This window comes from Anguilla anguilla, chromosome 14 (genome assembly GCF_013347855.1).
Source record: "Anguilla anguilla isolate fAngAng1 chromosome 14, fAngAng1.pri, whole genome shotgun sequence".
NCBI classification, from domain to species: domain Eukaryota; kingdom Metazoa; phylum Chordata; class Actinopteri; order Anguilliformes; family Anguillidae; genus Anguilla; species Anguilla anguilla.
The window spans coordinates 37,402,905-37,427,560 of NC_049214.1; the positions used below are offsets into that span (position 1 = coordinate 37,402,905).

General features: G+C 40.0%; 1 protein-coding gene across 2 annotated transcripts; it reads left to right on the forward strand.

Annotated features, from left to right (window-relative positions):
* The first annotated feature begins 1,286 nt into the window (after positions 1-1,286).
* LOC118212678 (intelectin-like) lies at positions 1,287-13,384 on the forward strand. 2 transcript variants are annotated; one of them, XM_035390840.1, is made up of 8 exons: positions 1,287-1,468; positions 8,180-8,248; positions 9,276-9,356; positions 9,470-9,717; positions 11,411-11,569; positions 11,793-11,913; positions 12,074-12,177; positions 13,105-13,384. In XM_035390840.1, the coding sequence occupies exons 1-8, from the start codon at positions 1,312-1,314 to the stop codon at positions 13,255-13,257; spliced, it is 1,092 nt and encodes a 363-aa protein (XP_035246731.1). In that variant the 5' UTR covers positions 1,287-1,311; the 3' UTR covers positions 13,258-13,384. The 2 variants fall into 2 exon arrangements, with proteins under 2 accessions (XP_035246731.1, XP_035246732.1); XM_035390841.1 differs by having other exon boundaries at positions 9,288-9,356.
* The last annotated feature ends 11,272 nt before the right edge of the window (positions 13,385-24,656 follow it).

The window sequence follows — 24,656 nt, forward strand, 5'->3', positions numbered from 1 at the left end:
TACACACTACAGGAGTTTTCATATCCTAAGCCGATGTTGAAAACATTGGAGACCCCACACTTAACAAAAACAGATTTCACAGATTTTGGTCTTTGAGTCATCAGAACGCAAACACGAGATGATATATGCCAAGATGGAGCATCACACATTTAACATTTATTCTCCCAATCAATTAGAGTCCTGACTCCCAGTCACAAAAAGCATTATTTCAGAATAACAGCATTCATTAGAATCATATGCAGACAAACCATGCAAGAATAATGAAAAATCATTTCAGTATAAAATCTAATTGATTTCCTACGTATCTATCCCTCTGATAAATTAATGTCATTGATATGTTAATTATAAAAATAGCCTGTGTGAAGTGACCTTATTGCTATGTAAATATAAGCAAACTTACAACAAAGAACAGTATGTATTGTTATGTATAGGTTAATGCAATGCAATTTCATTAAAGTTCTACTTGTTCACTTATATTTTCCCAGCAAAACAGCCTACCTGTCAAAAACATACTCTTTTATACTGCAAGCAACTGTGCCAACCAACCCTAGAAGGACAGACTAGGTAAACACTTGTCTGTTTGATAACATTGATAACTCTGACTAATAATGCTCAGCACAAATGATAAGGCATAAGTTTCTCATAAATGTTGGGGCGACATAGCTCAGGAGGTAAGACCGATTGTCTGGCAGTCGGAGGATTGTCGGTTCAAACCCTGCCCTGGGCATGTCGAAGTGTCCTTGAGCAAGACACCTAACCCCTAACTGCTCTGGCGAATGAGAGGCATCAATTGTAAAGCGCTTTGGATAAAAGCGCTATATAAATGCAGTCCATTTACCATTCATAACATATAGGACGGAGTGTAGCACAGTGGGTAAGGTCGCAGGTTCGATTCCCGGGTAAGGACACTGCCGTTGTACCCTTGAGCAAAGTACTTCACCTGCATTGCTTCAGTATATATCCAGCTGTATAAATGGATACAATGTAAAATGCTATGTAAAAAAAAAAAAAAGTTGTGTAAGTCGCTCTGGATAAGAGCGTCTGCTAAATGCCTGTAATGTAATGTAATAACAGATTTTTTGTATCAGTTATCTACATAATGCACAATAAAAAGAGAAATAACGCGAAATGTAAAAATTCACTCGGGTATTTGAAGTTGGCTTAATAAAAGACTGAATCATAGGCTACTGATTATGCATAGTTTATTTAACTTGGATCCAAGTTAATGTTCTCAGTTACGCTCTTTTGCAGTTCTAACAGCTTTATGATTGGGTATATCACCAACCATGTGACGCAATTGTGAGAATAAAAATGGGCACAGACCTGCACTGTGAACAAGAAGCAAAGCTTCATTCCACAGCGAAGCGGCTTGTTTCTGCGCTGGAACAACACAGCACCAGCTCAAGGAGCCCCACACGGAACCCGCACACTTCTAGGCCGACAACCGAATTCAGGATCTTCAGACCAAGTAAGGCTGAATCATCTGGGCAGTGTTTGGTTTTATTTAGTGTGAGTCTGTGTTGGCCGTCAAGGAAAGTGGATTGCTTTGTCAAATGATTACGATGTTCATTTTGTGCATTTTGTGATTCCTAACTTGTTCAGTAATCTCAGACTTGGAGAGGCAACGAGGCCCGTTCTGTTTCTCCCTCCATTTCAGTTCACGGTCCTTCTCTCAAACACACAACACTTGTGCCTCAGATCACACTGATGTACGTAGATACACGCCCCTCATGATTAATTAATCATTATCGATAACTGTGAGAATGGCCAAAGAATGAAGATTTCAGTTGATGACATGAGATTGAGCCACCTATGGCAGACACCAATACTCATCCAATCACATGCACACATCACCAATGGTTAAGAAGGTGCTCCATTCGTGATGTGTGCATGTGATTGGATTGGACAATATGATTTGAATTCACATCCAACAAATTCAAATCGATAAAATTATCAGTGAGACAGGGAATACATTAAAAAGTACAGAATTTACAGTTTTAAAATGCTAATGTAATATAATATCATAGTTAAAAAAATTAAAATCAGTTAAAATCAGTGTTCTTAAATTCAAAATTTTTTGAAACTACTCATGTACCCTGCCTGACAGGGACAGAGGAGCGTCATGGTTACGGAACTGGGCTTATAACTCTGAGGTTGTGGGTTCAGCTCCCATTTGGGGTATCGCATTGAGTTTAGCTAGGCTGTAAACTGCTCTCTGTAAAAGCTTATTCCATTATGTTTAGTTAGCCTGTAAGGTGCTCCTAGTAAAAGCTTATTCCATTAAGTTAAGCTAGGCTGTAAACTGCTCTCAGTAAAAGCTTATTCCATTAAACTTAGTTAGGCTGTAAGCTGCTCTCTGTAAAAGCTTATTCCATTAACCTTAGATAGGCTGTAAGCTGCTCTCAGTAAAAGCTTATTCCATTAAACTTAGTTAGGCTGTAAACTGCTCTCAGTAAAAGCTTATTCCATTAACCTTAGCTAGGCTGTAAGCTGCTCTCAGTAAAAGCTTATTCCATTAAACTTAGTTAGGCTGTAAGCTGCTCTCAGTAAAAGCTTATTCCATTAAACTTAGAGTTAGGCTGTAAACTGCTCTCAGTAAAAGCTTATTCCATTAAACTTAGTTAGGCTGTAAACTGCTCTCTGTAAAAGCTTATTCCATTAACCTTAGTTAGGCTGTAAGCTGCTCTCAGTAAAAGCTTATTCCATTAAACTTAGTTAGGCTGTAAGCTGCTCTCAGTAAAAGCTTATTCCATTAACCTTAGCTAGGCTGTAAGCTGCTCTCAGTAAAAGCTTATTCCATTAACCTTAGTTAGGCTGTAAGGTGCTCTCTGTAAAAGCTTATTCCATTAACCTTAGTTAGGCTGTAAGCTGCTCTCAGTAAAAGCTTATTCCATTAACCTTAGCTAGGCTGTAAGCTGCTCTCAGTAAAAGCTTATTCCATTAACCTTAGCTAGGCTGTAAGCTGCTCTCAGTAAAAGCTTATTCCATTAAGTTTAGTTAGGCTGTAAGCTGCTCTCAGTAAAAGCTTATTCCATTAAGTTTAGTTAGGCTGTAAGCTGCTCTCAGTAAAAGCTTATTCCATTAAGCTTAGTTAGGCTGTAAGCTGCTCTCAGTAAAAGCTTATTCCATTAACCTTAGTTAGGCTGTAAGCTGCTCTCAGTAAAAGCTTATTCCATTAACCTTAGTTAGGCTGTAAGCTGCTCTCAGTAAAAGCTTATTCCATTAACCTTAGTTAGGCTGTAAGCTGCTCTCAGTAAAAGCTTATTCCATTAACCTTAGTTAGGCTGTAAGCTGCTCTCAGTAAAAGCTTATTCCATTAACCTTAGCTAGGCTGTAAGCTGCTCTCAGTAAAAGCTTATTCCATTAACCTTAGTTAGGCTGTAAGCTGCTCTCAGTAAAAGCTGTGGCATCGTACTGGGTGTGACGGTGCAGGTGGGCGGCACAGAGAACACACAGAGCGGAGGTTTTAGAAAAATTAACTCAATCTGACTTTTTATTATCACCTACACGCGTAACCCCATACTACGCGCAAAAACAAAGTTTCCTTTTAACAATAAAATGAACAAAAAAAGTCGCGGGGTTATCTTTGTCCGGGAGACAGCAAGAGAAGTCCTTCTTTTAATTTCTGAAGGGTGACGTTCCCGCGTCTCAACCGGATTCTGAAATAAAATGAGAATACAGGTTAACAGAGCGAACGTGGTGCTTCGCAGCACTCCCTAACGGAGCTCCCCAAGGGAGCTAGGCGCCCTCTTTTATGTGCCCAGCCCAGTTCCCTGGAGTGGCGGCAGCTGTGTCTCCTTAGTGCTTCCAGGTGTGCAGCTCGGCAATCAGGGAGCTGGTGATTTTCCAGCGTGCCGCTCTCCAGGGTCCTGCGGCTGGGTTGCTTACTCCGGCGCTGTCCCGGGTCCTGAATCGATTGTCTGGCGGCCGGTTTCAGCTTACGTCATTTAGGCTGAGATCCACGCCACAAAGCTTATTCCATTAAGCTTAGCTAGGATGTAAGCTGCTCTCTGTAAAAGCTTATTCCATTAAGCTTAGCTAGGCTGTAAGCTGCTCTCTGTAAAAGCTTATTCCATTAAACTTAGTTAGACTGTAAGCTGCTCTCTGTAAAAGCTTATTCCATTAACCTTAGCTAGGCTGTAAGCTGCTCTCAGTAAAAGCTTATTCCATTAACCTTAGCTAGGCTGTAAGCTGCTATCTGTAAAAGCTTATTCCATTAACCTTAGCTAGGCTGTAAGCTGCTTTCAGTAAAAGCTTATTCCATTAAACTTAGCTAGGCTGTAAGCTGCTCTCAGTAAAAGCTTATTCCATTAAGCTTAGCTAGGCTGTAAGCTGCTCTCAGTAAAAGCTTATTCCATTAAACTTAGCTAGGCTGTAAGGTGCTGCTCTCAGGTTGACAGAGAGGTGGATTTTTAAAATGTTCTGTTTGTAAATAGGCTTCACTGTCACAGTCAGCATTATATCAACAGCAAACCACTGTGCCAGAATGAGGCTTTGCCTGAACACCATGAACACAAAGTACCAGAGGAATAATATTACTAACACAGAGAGCTGTGTTTTGATGGGAAAATTGCTTAATCTCATTATAAGTGTCTCTTTTTCTCACATCTCCCCAACGTGGTTTGCACTTGACTCTAGTGAACCCATATTAATCAGGGACGATCCCTTACATCTTGAGCTCATTAAAGCATATCCTGTTCGAGTGAAATGAGCAATATGATAAGGGATTCTGTCAGCCTTTTCAGTTGTCAAGTGGCATGTGTTCACATCGTATTTGCACCTGTAACACTCACGTGTGACAATACAGTTCCTGAACTTAACCCCTTAGTGCACATGCCAAATCTGACCAATCTTTGCCCATTTAGGGGGTACCCTATTTAAAGCTTTTTAACTTCAGATGAGAACACCACAGAGACTTGAAAAATGGCTTAAATGAAGAAATACGTTTATGCCATTTAGATTAATTCATATTCATAAATTTGGAAGAAATAAAGTGCTACAAATGCAATTGTCTAGGCAAAAAATCAAAAATGAATTTGCTCTTTTTTAGTTTGCAATGAAATACTGAAAGATACAGCAGGTTAAACTATGTCCTGGATCAAAAACTTCTTGACCACAAGTTCATAAAATCTTAAGGGTGGATATGTAGAACTGCTAAAGATCTATGAAGCAAACACTAAGCAGTGTACCCAGCCTCTCCAAATCTACCCAAAATGTCTAAATTATGCATTGCTGTAAATCACAACATATTTACGTATTTCACTACAAATCAACTGTTTTGACTCAAGAAACTCACTATTGTATAATTTTCAATTGGGAATTACAAGCTTTTGGTGGTCTAAAATATCTAGGGGTCTAGAGACATATCCAAAATTTCTCCAAAAATGAATAAAATGCTTTTTGTCCATTATAAAGCATATAAATTAGCCTCTTATGAAGGTTTAAGATGAAGCATTGATATTAAAAAATTATGGAGAAATAATGTCACACAATGCGGTACAGTACCTAAATGTGTAATAATTAACTCTATTTCTATACTCTCATGTTTTCTTGTATGGGGAGGGGACGTTTTGGCTATTTTCCTTCCAACTCTATACTCTGTGCTCTCGTATGTGTTCTTGAATGGGGATGGGACGACACGAAAACAACCGTCCACCACGTTCTGGCAATGTTCCAACTCTCATTGTTGCATGCATCACAAAAACTACTAAACTTCTAACGAACGCTTACATTACAGTGTGAAATATCCAATAAAATACCACTAACCTATTTAAAGACACTCAATTTAAAAAATAACGTATATAACCGAAATATTTTGAGCAGTAATACTTACATAATGATGAGATCTTATCTGTGTTCGGTAGAGACAGAGGCAGTAAATCAATGATACAGTCCTATCCGCTTCTGTCTTACTCCAGAAAACGATGTCAGCTAGGTCTATCAGCAAATATAAAGATCAGGATCTCGTAATTATGAGAAAAGATCTTGTAGCCTAATTACGAGAAAATCTCATAATTACGAGATCAGGATCTCGTAATTATGAGATCAGTATCATAGTATATATACTTGCATAGCTATACTACCTTGTCTGTGGAATACTTGTGCCATCTACAAAGGAACCGCAGTTGTGCCCCGGAAGTGTACTGTATCATAGTGCTGATGTATTATGTCAGGCTTGAAGTTGAAATAAAGCAAGCCAGCTATACGTTACCGACAGACCTCCTTATTTCAAGTAATTAAGTGTATAATCATCCAGTATATTACAATCAGGATCTCGTAATTATGAAAAAAGTTAAAGGACCGCACCAGTGTTACTACAAGTCAGTGGCCATCAACATCGGCCACATAGTTTACATAAACCTCAACCATTTTTCCCAAAATTGCCTTATTTTTGAGATATCGTGTTTGTTTACATTTTGTCCAGACACGTCATTCACTGCCATTCATGCTGAAACGGTGTGGGAAAACACTCTACAAGACTTGAAAGTTGCTAGGTATAGGTAATTCACCCTTTTGAAAATCACTATGCCGTTTATTTTATCTAAAATGACTGTATTACTCTAATACAAGCCATTCAAATTCGCGCATAATATCGGTCAGCAATGGATTCTGTAACTGCCCCTCTAACCGTTTGTGTGTTTACATGAATAATACATATCCTCCTACTCAACATTATACTCTGGTCTCTTATACTGCTAAATTAGCAAACCCAATTTTGTTTTTGTTTGCTCTTTTGGAAGGAAAGGGCCATGTGGTGCGATGGAAGTATAATGTACAGTACATGGATAAATCTGAGAAAATATTGTAAATATTAGGGATGTATCTCATAACCTCTATCTAACGTTACATGGGAAGAGAGAGAGAGAGAGAGAGAGAAAGAGAGAGAGAGGGGTGGGGGGCACCAGTTACACACACCAACAAACTTTGAGCCACTGCGCTGCAAGTTCTATGCGTCAGCCATTATGTTTCTTCAAATCGATTCAAATCATTGTGGATGGCCACTAGATAAAAATGCCCATTCTGTTTGCAACATAGGACTTTGATTTCACTAACTAGTCGTTTCATTTACTACACATTACCGAAAAGTGATCGCTATATTATGTAGTTGCCCCCACTGAGTCAGCGCACAGCAGGCAGCGGGCTGAGACCTGACCATTCCCGGCTATCACTTAGGGAAACTCTCGCATCGAGGAGGAGGTGCGGGAGCTAGCGAGACACAAACCTGGTGTGGCAGCTGGATTTCTTTCAAACCCCCGCAACCTATACATCAAAATGAAGCTTAGATCCACTTTTTAGCTGTATGTGTTAATTTCCTCCATTAAAAAAAAACCCAGTCGAAATATTGAAAAAACCGACGTTTTACCTTGTATTTTAGTCAATATTCAGCCATTTAAGATGTAACATGATATATGTATCAGTCATAGGTCTTGGCTATAATGAACAGTGTTCATAAAACTTAGTTTGGTTAAAAATAAAAAAAGAGAGAGAGATAAAAGGAACAGCATGAGGATGTGTAAATATATTTCATGATTAATTATATGCCAATATTAAATCAATTTGATGCTTTGAAGGCACAACAATTGCATTGCCAATGAATATTAGGTTAAAAAATACAACATTTGCCTGATTTAACGTGACTTCCTGTATAAACCACGCCCACTTCCTGTCTTCTATCCAAACACAGATACAGATAATTTTGTTGGTTGAACAGATACAGATACAGATACAGATAATGATGTCTCTGCACACCCCTAGTACATATGGACTAGTAATATTGAGTTATACATCATGCTGAAGTTAAAGTAAAAAAGTGTGTGCAGCTGAATAGCAATTACACAGAAATAAAAGTGAGGAATCAGTGTGAAAAAAAAGAGGCAGGGTTGTAATTTATTTACTTCCTCTGCTTCCCTAAAGAAATGTCTGATACCTCTTTATTTAACCCAAAATCACAGAACCTGCCATAATAAATACAGGAATATTCTTGCATACAAGCTTATTTTACACAACCCTTTCACCCAGACCGCAGATACAATCAATTGTCCTGCAAACCATTTCATTCATTTCATGGAAATTATGAGATTGATGATGGTTATAGGTGCTATAAATACTAAATGGAATTATTGATAACATATAAGTGAGCTAAATAAAATAAACGTCAGCTGAACTTTGTTTCTTTTAGAGATGCTACACTGGGCCATTTTCGTGATGTCCTTGTTATTGGAGCCCTGCCTATGTGATTCTAAATGTGGTAAGCAAATGTCCAAAGTATTCTAATGCAGAGCTTTCAGTGTCTTTAGTGACTAATGTTTACTTAAATGTTGACTATTTTATAGGAATTAAAACTTTAGAAGCTATGAAACTGTTTGCCATTTTCTTGAAACAGGACACAACTGAATCATTCCAAGATTTTAATTTCTAGTATATAGTGGTTACTTTGTATATAGGCTAAAGGGAAAACACAGCAAGGCATATTACAGGTACACTGAGAAAAACCACTAAAATGTGAAAAACAAGACAAAACAAAAAATGGAAAAAGTAGTAACAAAATACACAGTGCAATATTTCTCAGTATTTCTAAATAAGTAATTTATTCTCATAACAAATTCAATAACACTTTCCCTTCCCCTGCTTCGGAGTGCACTTTCACGCATCTCTCTCCCCTTACCTATCAAATGCACAAAGAACAAACATCTTTGGTGATATAAATGAGCAGGAAACACACACAAATCGATTGCACTTCACACAGTTGTCTTTAACCTTATTCCGACTGCATTTGTTGACCTGACGCTGTGTTTTCACAGTTTATTCAGTCTTACAGTGAACATTGTCTAAGGTGTTATCTCTGCAGATTTATAAACCTATCATTTATATTTCTACAATGGCCCCACCCATTGTAGAAATTAGTTTGATAGCGCTTGATAGAACAATTTGTATCAAAGCATCTGTCATGCAGTTGCTGAATAGTGTGCTGGAGGTGAGAGCAACACATATGCACCTGGGTACCAAATCCTGCTGCTTATTGACTGCCAGGAGTTTGGAAAAAAAGGGGAAAAATGCCTGTATGTCCATTTTTTCAAAAAAAATTAAACACTTATTTTAATGTAGAATGTTTAGAAACAGTTGTGGAAGGAAAAGGGTAGTGCATTTACAGTGTTGGAAACATTTAAATAGTCTAAATTCCTTAATGCTGTACTTTGCAGAGATGATTGCAATTTGGCTGTTTAATTATTTGATCATGCATTTTTTCTTCTGTTCTTTTTTTCTCCTGTATATTGTCAACAATGCAGAAGGAGACAAGATCCAATATGTCGCCCGGAGCTGCAAAGAGCTCAAAGAAACATATGAAGTTCATGTCGGTATGCAACTATTTTCAGAACCTGGAACAATTGCGTCAGAAAGTTTTTTCTTAATAACAATTGAAGTTTAAGGTTCACAAAGAATCTTTATTATTTTCAAATGACATTTCCAGATGGGCTGTATTACCTCACTACCACAAATGGCATTCGGTACGAGGCATTCTGTGACATGACCACGGCGGGTGGGGGCTGGACACTGGTGGCCAGCGTCCATGAGAATAACCTGTATGGGAAGTGCACTCTGGGGGATCGCTGGTCCAGCCAGCAGGGCGACAACCCCAATCTGCCAGAGGGGGACGGAACCTGGAGCAACAAGGTTACCTTTGGGTCTCCTGAGGCTGCCACCTCTGATGACTACAAGGTGAACCCCTCAGTGCTGCCCCTCAGACCCGACACCTCCCACAGAACTCATCATCTCACAGTACTGACCTCTCTTACAGCACTGACCATCTCACAGCAATAACCAAATCACAGCACTGGCCATTTCACAGCACTGACCTCTCTCACAGCACTAACCATCTCACAGAACTAACTCATAACTCACAGCACTGACCATCTCACAGAACTAAACAACTCACTGCACTGACCATCTCACAGTACTGACCTCTCTCACGGAACTAACCAACTCACAGCACTGGCCATCTCACAGAACTAACCAACTCACAGCACTGACCATCTCACAGCACAAACCATCTCACAGAAATAACTCATAACTCACAGCACTGACCATCTCACAGAACTAACCAACTCACAGCACTGACCATCTCACAGAACTAACCAACTCACAGCACTGACCTTCTCACAGAACTAACTAACTCATAGCACTGGCCATCTCACAAAACTAACTAACTCACAGCACTGATCAAATCACAGCACTGACCATCTCACAAAACTAACCAACTCACAGCACTGACCATCTCACAGAACTAACCAACTCACAGCACAGACCTTCTCACAGAACTAACTAACTCATAGCATTGACCATCGCACAGTACTGACCTCTCTTACAGCACTGACCTTTTCACAGCACTAACCAACTCACAGAACTGACCTCTCTCATAGCACTGACCATCTCACAGCACTAATCAACTCATAGAACTGACCACCTCACAGAACTAACCAACTCACAGTACTGACCAACTCACAGCACTGACTATCTCACAGAACTGACCACCTCACAGCACTGGCCATCTCATAGAACTAACTAACTTGCAGCACTGACCATCTCACAGTACTGACCCGTTGCACAGAACTAACCATCTCACAATACTGACCCCTCTCACAGACCTAACCATCTCATAGTACTCACCCCACTCACAAAACTGACCCCTCTCACAGACCTAACCATCTCACAATACAGACCCCTCTCAAAGTACTTACACATCTCACAATGATGACCCATCACACGGAACTTACCCTGTCACGGAACTGACCTCTCTCACAGAACTAACCATCTCACAGTACTGCTCATCTCACAGAACTGACCCCTCTCACAAAACTGACCACTCTGACAGAACTAACCATCTCACAGTACTGACCCCTCTGACAGCATTGACACCTCTCCCAGTACCTACATGTCTCAGTACGGACAACTCTGACAGAACTGACACCTCTCACAGTAGTTGCCCATATCAGAGTTCTGACCCATTGCACCAAACTGATCTCTCTCACAGTAATGACCACCCCCACCCATCCCCCACAGAACTGGCCGTTCCACATTTCTGCAGTACTGACCACAGACAGAACTGGCCCTTCCTCCTGTCTCGGGTTCATAAAGACAACCTGTCCAAAAGTACAGTGTACAGTTGAAAAGAAAAGAGATCCTTATATAAAAGAAGGGCAAAGACCAACATGAAGAAATGGGAGAAGAGAAAGGAAGTTCTTATCTCTGTTGTATTGCATGCTGGAATTATAAAGATACATATGTTGGTATTCACATCATTATGGTACATTTTTGTGTGGAGACTTCCCATCCCATTAGTCTCCCGTGTAGTTTTTCATCAAAGCTAGTTATCAACACTGGCTTTTATCTTTGTGTGGGTTCCGTGTTCTAGAACCCCGGGTATTATGACATCACAGCGGAAGACGTGTCCGTGTGGCATGTTCGGAACAATGCAGAAATGGAGAAATGGATCGCCAAGTCCATCTTGCGCTACCACACAGCGACCAGATTCCTGACTTTACAGGGAGGAAACCTCTACCAGCTGTTCAAGGTATTGCATTTGACACAGTGCATTTATTTATTTATTCATATATTTGGTCAGGCATTCTTGCTTAAAACCATGAACAGCTGACTGTCTAACAGCTGAAAGTACAACCTGCAAAATAAACTTTATTACATAAAATAGTTATTTGTGTAATAAAGAAACTGTGTTTGTGTGTTGCAGAGCAGTCAAAATGGGTTTTGCTGATGCTGTTTTTCTTTCTGTGTTTCAGCGCTACCCTGTGAGATTCAATTTGGGCACATGCAACACTGACAAAGGCCCAACTGTTCCTATAGTGTATGATTTTGGGAATGCAGAAACTACTGCAAATCTGTATGGGCCACACCCAAGGGGTATGAAAGCATTAGAAACAGCACAGCCTGGTGTGTGTATTAGAAACAGCACAGACTGGCCGCTAATGTAATGTAATGTGTGTAGTACAACCCATACTGATATGCTTATGGAGACAACACAGACAGAGATGTTATCATTCTCTTCTCATTTTTGTTACAGGGGAGTTTACTGCAGGTTTTATCACTTTCCGAGTCTTCAACTATGAGAGGGCAGCTATGGCCATCTGCTCTGGAGTCAGTCCCAGGGGATGCAACACAGAACATGTAAGACTGCTTATAGCATGTTGTGCTTCATAAGACATACATATGACTGCTTATAGCATGGTGTGCTTCATAAGACATACATATGACTGCTTATAGCATGGCGTGCTTCATAAGACATACATTTGACTGCTTATAGCATGGTGTGCTTCATAAGACATACATATGACGGCTTATAGCATGGTGTACTTTATATCACATACTTACATAAGTATGAGTATATAATAATGGCTAGGCATGATTACTCTGAGTTAGAACTAAGGAATAACTGGCATGTTCATCACTGTGTACAGTTCATTTAAACAGAGAGCTATTTCTCCATGTGCTCCCCACTACATTAAATTAGGAAATATTTGAATTACAAAGTAAGGTAGAATTTCTTAATTAATAGTAGAGATTTGCTTGAAAACAAAATATCCACAGGCCTCATTTAAAGGAAAACTAAAAACAAATCAAAACTATGAATGAAATGCCTGCACATGAACACGTATGCTCATGCATACTCACTCTGCCTTCTTTTCATTTTTGAAAACATGGCCCTGATTTAATTAGCATTCACAGGCAAATATATCACCACACATGAAAGCATCTTTATTATATAATATTTTTATTTACTAAACTTATAACCTTCAAAGTGCTCAGAGCAAAGGAGCCTCCCTTTGCAGTGTGTAGGGAACAAATGAGTCATCATGGCCTTCAGCTCAGTGTCAGCCACAGTTCTGTGGCATTTTCACCTGCATTAGCGTCACCTGCATTAGCTTCGACAGTTTCAGCTTCACCTACATTAGCTTCACCTATATTAGCTTCACCTGTATCAGTTTCACCTGCATCAGCTTCAGCTGGTTTCAGCTTCATAGTTGTCTCAGCTTCAGCTTTGTTTTGGCTTATACCTACCTCTCTTTCAGCTTCAGTTTGTCTGTTGTATTGCAGTACTGTGTGGGGGGAGGAGGCCATTTCCCTGAAGGTGCACCACGTCAGTGTGGGGATTTTGCTTCGTTTGACTGGGACGGCTATGGAACCCACAGAGGATGGAGTGCCTCCCGGGATATCACTGAGTCTGCCATGCTGCTGTTTTACCGCTGAAGAGACACCATTTCTCCCCATCACTCTTCATTGTTATTATTACATTGCAGCAAATCTCTTTCTACTATCTTTGCTTAATTACAGGTCAAAAGGGGTTCTCTATGTTATTTAGGCTTTAACAGAGAAAGCAGGATACTACTTCATCTTTTAACTGATTTAGCAGGTTTAAGTGATGTGTAATCCATTTTGTTCTGTTTTTCATATTTCAGAATATAAAATTGGTGTTGGGCAGTACAATTGTAAAAACTGAATAAATATATGAAATTATGCAGCATTTACGTTTTCACATTTTCCTTTCAATGTAAGTTCATGGGTGATAAAAACTGATACTGAATTTTCCATAATGGAAATGTGAAGCAGCTTTGCTTAAACCAGAAATGTCCATTCATAATAAACAAATGGCCTCCTTTCAGTGGAAAAGACTTCCTTTTCACCCCCTAAACACAATTTCACATGTGAATTTAATCCCTTTACAGTGAATAATTATCATAAAGGGGATGTATTTATGACGTGTGAAAGCTTCTCAGAGGGTAAGGTTGGGAGGGTAAGAATTTGGCATCGCACCAAACAGTGGCGGCTGATGAGCTGAAAACTGAGGAGGCAGAAAATTTCCCCACTGATTTTGGTCTCAATTTCCTTCATTAACCATACAGTGATAAAGTAATAAAATACTCAATACCATCAGATATAGCCAGCTCTCCTCAATTAGGTTAGTTGAGCAATAAGATATCTTTTTACTTGTGTTGCAAAAATGTGCACATTTCAATGAACATTTTTTCCCACGGCGTGCATGACTGCCTGCCGCTATGGGCTATGCATGGCAAATTGTGGTCACTCACTCACTCACTCATGGACGATCTGAGAGGGACGTTTCGTAGGATGCATGCGCAGGTGGTGCTTCGTTTAGTAGGATGCATGCGCAGGTGCATCTCCCAAAATCACCACTTCGAACGGCACAAGATTTTTAAGCACAGCTTTATCGCCTAATGTTACTTTAGCTAACCCTAACATGTTAGCGTTTCACCTACTTTAACCTAGTTAGCGCGTACCATCGATACAGATGTATGGACACACGGAGGACAACAAATAACGTTACAGAGGTGCGGACATGCCATAGCTAGCTAGATATACAGTTAGTCAAGTTTTACTCATGACACTTTGTACAGGTGCGCCGTGGGTCTGGACGGTTTCGTGCTTGTTATAATAATGCATTCATGCACTCTTCGTTTTCTGCACTTGAGGAAATGGCAAGCATCACCAATATGGCAGTTTTGTATTTTAAATTATCTTAAAGTACAGGTTTTGTTAAATATAGCCTTTATTTATGGCAGGTTGTGCTGAAATCTAACGAGGTAGTTAACAGAGTGGTATATCTTTTCATTAGGTGTACTTAGTGAATAAAACATATTTAATATTAATTTCAAGGACTTAGCATGGCAAGGGCATATCCTCACCTAGCTGAAGTGGATTTGGGGAGTGAATCAGAAGAGAGCGAGGGAGGCAGGACAGCATTGATTCTCACGAGGGGTGCAGAAGCCTATCCCAGCATGCATTGGGCGAGAGGCAGGAATACACCCTGGACATGCTGCCAATGTATCGCAGGGCACACCATTCACTCAGACAATCATAGCTATACGCAATTTTGGGGTCTCCAATCGGCCTACCTGCATGTCTTTGGATTGTTGGAGGAAACCGGAGTACCTGGAGGAAACCCACGTGGACACGAACATAAAAACTCCACACAGAAAGACCCCAAGCCGAGATTCGCACCCCCTAAATGGGAAAGGATTGGCCAGATTTGGCATGTGCGCTAAGGGGTTGAAGAGCGTATTTACACTGCATGATGTTGGATTCAGAACCTTGCAGCCACTCATATGTCTCATTGTAGAGTGAGTATGTCAACTAGTTCTGCTGTTACAATCCAAAACTCATCAGTCAGCTGCTCTGACAGAGTGTGACTGTGGTCCTTGCAGCAATTCCTGTATTTTCTCCTGCATTACCAAGAAACGCACAGGCACCTGGCCACGCACCAACCAGCGCACCTGTGTGTAGCAGCAGGATGTGATGCGCTTCATCATCACGTAGCTGGGCAAAGAGTCTTTTGTTGGTAGGGCGACCCATGATGAAGTTTACAACCTTGATCTCAGTTGCTAGGGAGTCACTGAGGTCATCAGACAGTTTTTGTTTTACTCGCCAGTGTCGGACGATGTATCATGCAGTGGAAAATGTTGTACCCTGGGGCTTTCTCCGTCAAGCGGCTATTAAATCCCTTTAATTGTTACATTTCTGCCAAAGCCCCATCAGTGCAGGACGCAACAAGACTGGCAGATTGTTGGATGCGAGATAAGAGTCCACAGACATAAAAAAAGCCTGTAACTGTTTTTAGATCGGTGGAAATAAAAATGTCCTGTTTCGAATCATCACCGTCAATATATTGCACATAAACGATGTGCGCTGGCTGGTCTGCCGCTGTTGTCATTTCATCCAACCGATCGGCAAGGGGGACTTTCCTAAGCTTGTTGTGCCACTGGTTTTGGCTATCTCCAGCCATTTGATCGATTCTGGCCTTGAAAGTGTTGTTAGAAAGTGGGACGGTCTTTGCTTCATCCACCACCTGCAGACCATACAGTCTCTCCACTGTTTTACTGCAGGCAGGTTTGATAAGCCACTTTCCTATGTTATGATAAGAGCGAACACTCAAAAGACAGCTCTGTGTAAATCGCTGCCTGCGCTTTCAAACAATTTCCTGATGTCCATGGATCTTTTTGATATTGCCAGCCGTTTTTTTTCTCTCTCTTAAAATAAATTTTGGTCTCCAGATGTTATGTTTCCGAATGTCTCTTAATTTTGCTTGGCTTCATGCTATCGTTAGCTCATTGCTCGCCACAAATTACACATTCTGGTCGAGACCTGTCCTGTCCTTCCATAAAGCCAAGGTTAAGGTAGTTCTTCTTTTCTGTCTCTGATGAAACACAATGCCCTTTACGTTTATCAGACATATTTATATCTAATACTTTATTATGATTTACTTCACGAAGATGCTAGGTGTGTGAGTTAGCTTGGTTACAGTTACAGGATAACAGACCCTATTGGGAATGGTTTCTGTTGGAGCGTACAGGCTGAGATAGTGCAAGCAGGATCTCTTGCGCACATCACAAGCTGTAATATTTTTGAGAGACGTCAAGATATGTAGATAGATTGCTGAAAAAAATGCAATAAAGGCATGTTTGAAAGTAGATTTAGATAAAAATGTATTTGGAAACGGTCTGGAAAGTGAGTTATGATTTCATCCAACATGTATTAATTGAGCAATAAGGTACGAGAGGCCCTACTGTACCCTGGAACAACATTAGTTATGTATTTTTTTCAATGAATTGCAACAGTTTTTCATCAAGGCACTTTTGTAGTGTGCTATATTTTTCCTTAGGTTATAGCATTTAACATTGGTAAGGTAAACTTCCAGCTGCTTAACAAAATCAGCTAGTCGCGTAGTTCGATTTTGACTCGTAAATATGAAACATTTGACATTTACAACTCAAGATCAGTACTCCCCCAAACTGATCAGGAGGATTAATATTCTGTGTAAACACCTTGCACTACAGGATAACCTGGGCAGATTATTGGGTTACCCTGGCCTCAAATTGGTAACACCCCCTTGATAATCGAGAGGGGCAAAATTGGCCCAATTTTCCTGTGGTGTGCACCAGGCATTAGGTAAAAAACAAATGGATAAGTGTGCAGAGTGCTTGCCATGCCTGGAGAATCCTGGGTCGGAAGTCGTGGTGGACAAATGACTGGGTCCTTGCAGAGGCTGCTGTTCTTTCAGCCAGTACGTGCCCAGCGAGACAGAGGAATACGGCATCAACATACGGGCGTCGTGTGATGCAACATCCTGTTATGCTTGACTACAACAGCAAGGAAGGAGTGAACAATTTTGATAAGCTTATTGTATTACATTATATTTTATTTGGCAAACACTTTCATCGAAAGCGACAGACAATAAATGCATACTGAAGGTCGCTGGCATGCAGTTATTGTACAGAACAACTACAGAACACCTGTCATATAAGGCATCAGTTTTCCATAGTCATAAACATCAAGTTAATTTCATTTATGGACTACAAATCCCTGCATTCACCCCAGGCTTTGGCATCTCAGTTACATCCTTTTATTGTTTATTTGGATCTTCAGACCAAGTAAGGCTGAATCATCTGGGCAGTGTTTGGTTTTATTTAGTGTGAGTCTGTGTTGACCGCCAAGGAAACTGCATTCTTTTGTCAAATGATTACGATGTTCATTTTTGTGCATTTTGCAATTCCCAATTTGTTCAGTAATTTCAAACTTGGAGAGGCAATGAGGCCCGTTCGGTTTCTCCCTCCATTTCAGTCCACGGTCCTTCTCTCAAACACACAACACTTGTGCCTCAGATCACACTGAAGTACGTAGATACACACCCCTCATGATTAATTAATCATTATCGATAACTGTGAGAATGGCCAAAGAATGAAGTTGATCACCTGAGGCCTGAACCACCTATGGCTGACACCAACACTCATCCAATCACATGCACACATCACCAAAGGTTTAAAAAGCTGCTCCATTGGTGATGTGTGCATGTGATTGGATGAGTATGAGAAAATGTGTTGTATGTGACTGGTTGATTATGGAACGGCGTGAGAATGTGATTGATCAGACCGACCACGGTCGGCTGCAGCAGGAGCTGCCTGACAGAACTCGCTCTGCGCACTCACTCTGTGCACCTCACTCACTTTGAAAGCGATGCAGTTCTCTATACTAACCAGACCCACTTTCAGCAGATTGTTCGCTAGCCAAAGTGAATGGTGAGATTGTTAGCCTAATGCTGGTGACAACAGCTGAATGGAGATACAGTAGGCAATACTACTCAGGGTCACTGGAACAATGGGGCCGAGCTGGTGTTTCACTCGGTGTCTGGAAAACACGGCTGCTCTGCCAAAGCACAAGAGCAGGCCAAATGAATAGAGTTACCAGACGTCTGATTTTCAACAACAACAAAAAAAGTTGGCTGAATTGAGAATTTATTTTTCGGAATTATGAGTTTATTTCTTGGAATTCTGATTTTACTTTTCGGAAATTCTTGTTGGAAAATAAGAAGTGCAGTTTATCCCCCCTGAAGTGACTCCCCTTGTAGTGGGCCGATAAAAGATAACCTTGTTTACCCCCTAAATCAGTAAAGGTCTCATATGCAGTACCTCTGTGTGACATCCTACCCCCTACATCAGTCCAATTCCCCCACATCTTGATCTTCCCCCTCCCCCAGGTGTAATTCCCATCTCCTGTGATGTGTCCTCATTCGAGGCAAAGACCATTTGGTCCTTAGTTTCCTTTGAGTGAAAGGGTATAAGTGTTGACATTCTCCCTCAGCTGTTGGTTTTATTGACCTGTGCTTGGACAGCAGACCCGCTAGTTCCTTTACTATATTGAACATCCTATTTTAAAACCAAAAGACATACCTGCATTATGTTTTCTACTGACCAAAGTACGGAACAATAAATTGAATTCTTTTAAAAATTCCACAATTCTAACTTTGTTTCTCGCAATTGCATCTTTATTTTCTCGGAATTCGCAATTGTGAGTTTATTTTTTGGAATTCTGCCTTTATTTCTTTTTTTTTCTTGCAGTTGCACCTTTTGTTTTTATTTTAGCAAATAACAACCAACATGTAGCTTAAGTCAATACTCTCGTGCTATAATGGTTAGATGCTAAGTGGAACGCACTGATACGAGCTGAGAATATGGGAACTGATTGACACCTTCATGAAGATGCTAATTTGGAATGAAGACCCCCTTGCAGAAGGTGATCATTCGGAGTGAAGGCGTGCTTGTAGAATGAGAGTTTGCTCGTGGAAAATGAGGAACCTCATTCAGCATTAAGACTTGCACAAGTGAAATGTACGTGCATTAATGAAATCATGCATTACATACGCAGAATATAGAATCGATTCCATTAGTTTGCACTGTCATTCCACTGAACTTAAATGTTTTCAGTAAACAGTGTGTTAGTCTCTGTGTTGTTCTTGTATAAAAATACATGCTTCTGATACTTGAGCAGCCATCACACAAAGGCCTATAAACAGGTCAGTGTTTATTGTGTCTCCATTTGAATAGCCTACCCCATGCTTAAAAATGGGGGCGATATACGAGCTGAGGTTTCATTTCTGGAATTGCATATCATGCTGTCCTTTGTAGAAGCACATTTCCCTCAAATCTTGGCTTACTGTCTCTGGGTGAGATACTTAAGAATTGATCATGTTATGAATAATAGTACACGACTTCACAATGGTCCATTTGTGACATAAGCCATTTATTTTATCAATAGGAGGAATATGTCGATGGTATCATACATGCAGCTATACAGTAGAATATGTGTGCGGTAGATATGGTGTCACGGTAGGAATACTGTAGCAACCAAATTAAGTGAGAATCCAGGTGGATCTTGCCCAAGACTCACTGCTCTTTATTTGGTTGGCAAAAGCTTTCAGAACACACACAGGGACAGACTAATCGCGAAACCAGGCCGCAAGCCCTTTTTTTCCACCCTGAGTGCCTGTAGGCAAATAAGTTTGTTCTGCAAGCCCTTGAATTAGAGTTATACAGAGTACTGAGAACTCAGGTTAGGCCCATAGGAGTTCCACAGTATGTGGGCAGTCAAGGGACAATGCACTATTGGGTGACCTTGCAGGAAGAGACCTTGGAGAAAGAGAGTTAGCAATTGCTGACTGTCACTTCTGTATCTGGTGGGGGACGGAGGGGGTGGGGAATCTCAACACCGTTGGTGTGTGACAGGGATTTAGAAAGCTGCGCGCACTGCTGATGTCATCCGATGAGCCTCAAACCACGGAGAAACAATGCTTGAAGTATCTACTGCGTATCTGGCAGCAGCACGGTGGTTTGAGGCTCATTTGATACCTTGGACTCTTGATGACTTAAAGCCATTTAGCCAACAAATGTGTTCCATACTGTATCGGCATAATTTATAGCTGAATCTAGTCCCACCCCCAATTCCCATAGAGATCCATTCAAATGCAACGAGTTATTGTATCGCTTGTAGGACAACCTGAAAATAAGATATCCAGACTCTGATGATGTTGATAGGTCACAGACATCAGGAAGTCATGGCATGCAAATGATATGCAACCAAATACAAAACATGACTCTTTTATTTGACATTATGTTAATTTGTCTACGGTATAAGTGAATTTCCCTGTTTCTAGCTTTTCCCCAAACAGTTCACTGCAGAAAATGTAAACAAGCAAATGGTGGCACAGGAGGTCTGAGGAGTGCATTTGTTTAATTCTTGCTAATTTTCTGACCAATGATTTGAGCTGCTGTGTGTGTCTGCCGCAGATGACTCTGGTGACAGGTTGGGATGTTTAACCATTGCCAATTATCACAGTGAACAATGATGACTGGCCACAGGTAGAACTGACTGCACCCGCGTTCTGCATGTTTGGAAACTGAATTTTTACAAACGTAATGTTTAAAAACTGAGTGTGAGAAATGTTGCAAGGTTTTTTAAGACTTTTATGCTCAAAAGTCACTGACGCGATGGAACCCCACACGTGAGCTCTGTAATGTGATTGGTGTATTATTTTGGCCACACAAACATTTGATTGGCTTGTGGTATTGGAGCGGTCAATGAAACATGGATGGATACACCACTGATTACTGCGTTATTGTTTAAGCATGTTAAATCTGGCTCCCCATTCCTCCAAAAAGGGGGTGTTCCTTGCCCTAAGCTGATGCTTAGTTGATCATGCAGAGAGTTTATTGCAGGGTCACAAGAGGAAGAGGAGAGGCACTTAATTATGCCTTGGTTGACGTGAAAAAGTTAAAGATGAACATGACTCAGCCGAGTCAGGCCCATGGTCTAGGAGCCCGAGGCCCCAAAGTTCCTGTGTATAGTTATACATCATTGCAACATGTTTCCGATACTTGAGCAGCCATCACACAAAAGGCTACAAACAGCTCAGTGTTTATTGTCTCCCTTTGAATAGCCTACCCCATGCTTACAAATGGGGGCGATATATGAGCTGAGATTTCATTTCTGGAATTGCATATCATGCTGTCCTTTGTAGAAGCACATTCAGTGAATATGTAGCTATTCTACCAGCAGTACCTGAGCAGTACGCACATGTAAGCACAATAACAGATATCATAATATAACATAACAATATATCCAGTAAGGGAGAGCGGGGTGAGTTGGGACACTTTTTCAAAACAACTTTAATCCATAATTACTCCCAATCAACAGACACATGAAACATAATATTTTCATCCTAAATACATGTATCTGTTTCCTAACACCTGAAGAAGCCAGTCAAATCCTGACACAAACCTGAAAAGGCAGATAGCAAATAGGCTATATTTAATACAAGGTATGCATAAGGCTAACTCATACATTTATTTCTTTAAGTGAAAATAAGACACAAAAAGCATTAAATTGTTTAAGTAATACATCTGCCAAGCTTTCATTAGAATCATATGCAGACAAACCACACAAGAATAATGAAAAATAATTTCAGTATAAAATCTAATTGATTTACTATGTATCTAACTCTATGATAAATTTACATTAATTTAATTGATATCTTAATGATAGATTAGCCTGTGTGATGAATGGATCTTATTGCTATGTAAAGATAGACAAACTTACAACAAATAACAGTATGCATTTTTGTTTATAGGTTAATTCAATTCTTCTTAATTTAAGTTCTATTTCTGGTCACTCATATTTTCCCCCCAAATAGCAGCCTAAATGTCAAAAACGTTTTCTTTAATAGTACAGGCAACTGTGCCAACCAACCCCAGATAGACAGACCAGATAAACACAACTCTGACACCTAATACCTGTCACAAATAATAAAGCACAGATAAGTTTCTCATATCAGATTTTTTGTATCAGTTATCTACATACAGCACAATAGATGAGATATAACATGAACGGTGAAGCTTCACTCAGGTGATTTTAAATTTCCTAAATAAAAGACTTGAAGGGAATCCCTGTTTTTTGGTTGAATCTGAAGACATTCAACATGTGTGAGTATGTGTGAGAAACATACAATGTTTCTGAATGCCTGAAATCGTAGGCTACTTATAACACATAGTTTATTTCACTTGGCTCCAAGGAAATATTCTCAGTTACGCCCTTTTGCAGTTCTAACAGCTTTATGATTGGGTATATCATATCACCAACAATGTGACGCAATTGTGAGAATAAAAATGGGCACAGACCTGCACTGTGAACAAGAGGCAAAGTTTCATTCCACAGCGAAGCGGCTTGTTTCTGCACTGGAACAACACAGCACCAGCTCAAAGAGCCCCACACAGAACCCACACACCCCTAGGTCTACAACCAAATTCGGGATCTTCAAACCAAGTAAGGCTGAATCATCTGGGCAGTGTTTTGTTTTATTTAGTGTGAGTCTGTGTTGGCCGTCAAAGAAAGTGGATTGTTTTGTCAAATGATTACGATGTTCATTTTGTGCATTTTGTGATTCCTACTTTGTTCAGTAATCTCAGACTTGGAGAGGCAACGAGGCCCATTCTGTTTCTCCCTCCATTCCAGTTCACGGTCCTTCTTTCAAACACGTAACACTTGTGCCTGAGGTTACACTGAAGTACGTGCACACACACCCCTAATGATTAAATAATCATTTTCGATATCTCAGACACCTACTCCTGTTTTTCATACTTGTTTTTTTATTATGCCTGTCCTGTCATAAGTGTCTCCATTGTTCATAACTCATTCTATTCATTGTTACTTTATATGTCCTGTATATGTAATGCTGTGAGTTCACAGGACCTCCCTGAAAAAGAGATCTCAGTCTCAGTGGGGCCCCCTGCTTAAATAAAAGATAAATAAAAATAAAAATCTGTGAGAAGGGCCATTGAATGAAGATTCCAGTTCATAACCTGAAGCTTGAGCCACCTTTGGCAGACACACAGAGCAACTCTCTACCAAACGCTGCCTCACTGCCTCATCTCCCTCCCAGGGGTGTCACGCTGGTGTGTGACATTATGAAATTTAAAAATTTAGAAATTACTGTGGAACAAGCAAGGATTAATTAAAATTATATTTATTTTCTGAATCCAGTGGTTCCAACAGTCAAATATTCAGCACTCTGAATACTGAACACAAGTGATATTGATATAGAGCTAGATCCCCTCACTTAACCTACATGTAAAATAGATTTTATGTGATTTAATTTAATAATTATTATTAAAAATGAGAATTATCAATTAAATCACCAAATTAATTCAGTCTACAGTGTACTGGTGGAATCAAGCAACAAGTCAAAACAAGCTCTATATCAGGTTTTAAGATTAAATAATTGAATTGAATACAAATGTAGGGAAATGGTAAATGGTAAATGGACTGCATTTATATAGCGCTTTTATCCAAAGCGCTTTACAATTGATGCCTCTCATTCGCCAGAGCAGTTAGGGGTTAGGTGTCTTGCTCAAGGACACTTCGACACGCCCAGGGCGGGGGGAAAACACCTCTATGAATTGTAGAACGTCTCCGTTTTAATAATCCTCACAAAAGTATAATCAGTCTCTTAATTAATCAGTATTATAAAATTCAGTCATGATTATGAATTTCAATATTAAATATTAAAACAATAACCAATGATAACTTGTATAAGTTCTTTGAGGTGGTAGGCTCAAGCATTTATCCGTATAAAAATCAGACCTATGGTTTAAAAAATATATAATTTATTAAACAAACAACAAACTAAAATCATTAAAAGTTAAATTGAAAATGAAATGAAAGCAGGACTAGACTGTTCTCCATGTGTCTAGTCATGTGTGTTCACCAGCACACACGGGGCAGGGAACAAAAGCTCCTCTTTTGGAGCGAACTTAAGAATCAGCTTTTAGCATGTGCTGCTAAAAGCTGGCCTGGAATTCAGGGGAATGGCATGGGTAAAAAGCTCCTGAAGTTAGCTACGTCTAGCTAATTTCAGCATACCTTTGAATTATACATAAATCGAATGAGTATATATCAATGTTAGTGCATGAGAGATCACATGCACAGATCTTGGTTAAAAGGACAACAGACTGTAAGCTAATGTTAGTAATAGATATATGTTAGCTATTACATTACATTTATTTAGCAGACGCTTTTATAAAAAGCGACGTACGAAAGTGCAAATCATGGTCATTGGAACAACTACAAAACACGATAAGTTTGATAGCGTACAGCTATTTATAACCAAGAACACAGTTCTGTTCACACAGTGAACATTATTCTGACCTAGCTTATGTCAAGCCAAACTAGGGGGAAGAACAAGCTACAATATTAGGACAAAAATACAAATTACAAAAAGTGCTGGAATGGGGGTATGTGTAACATGC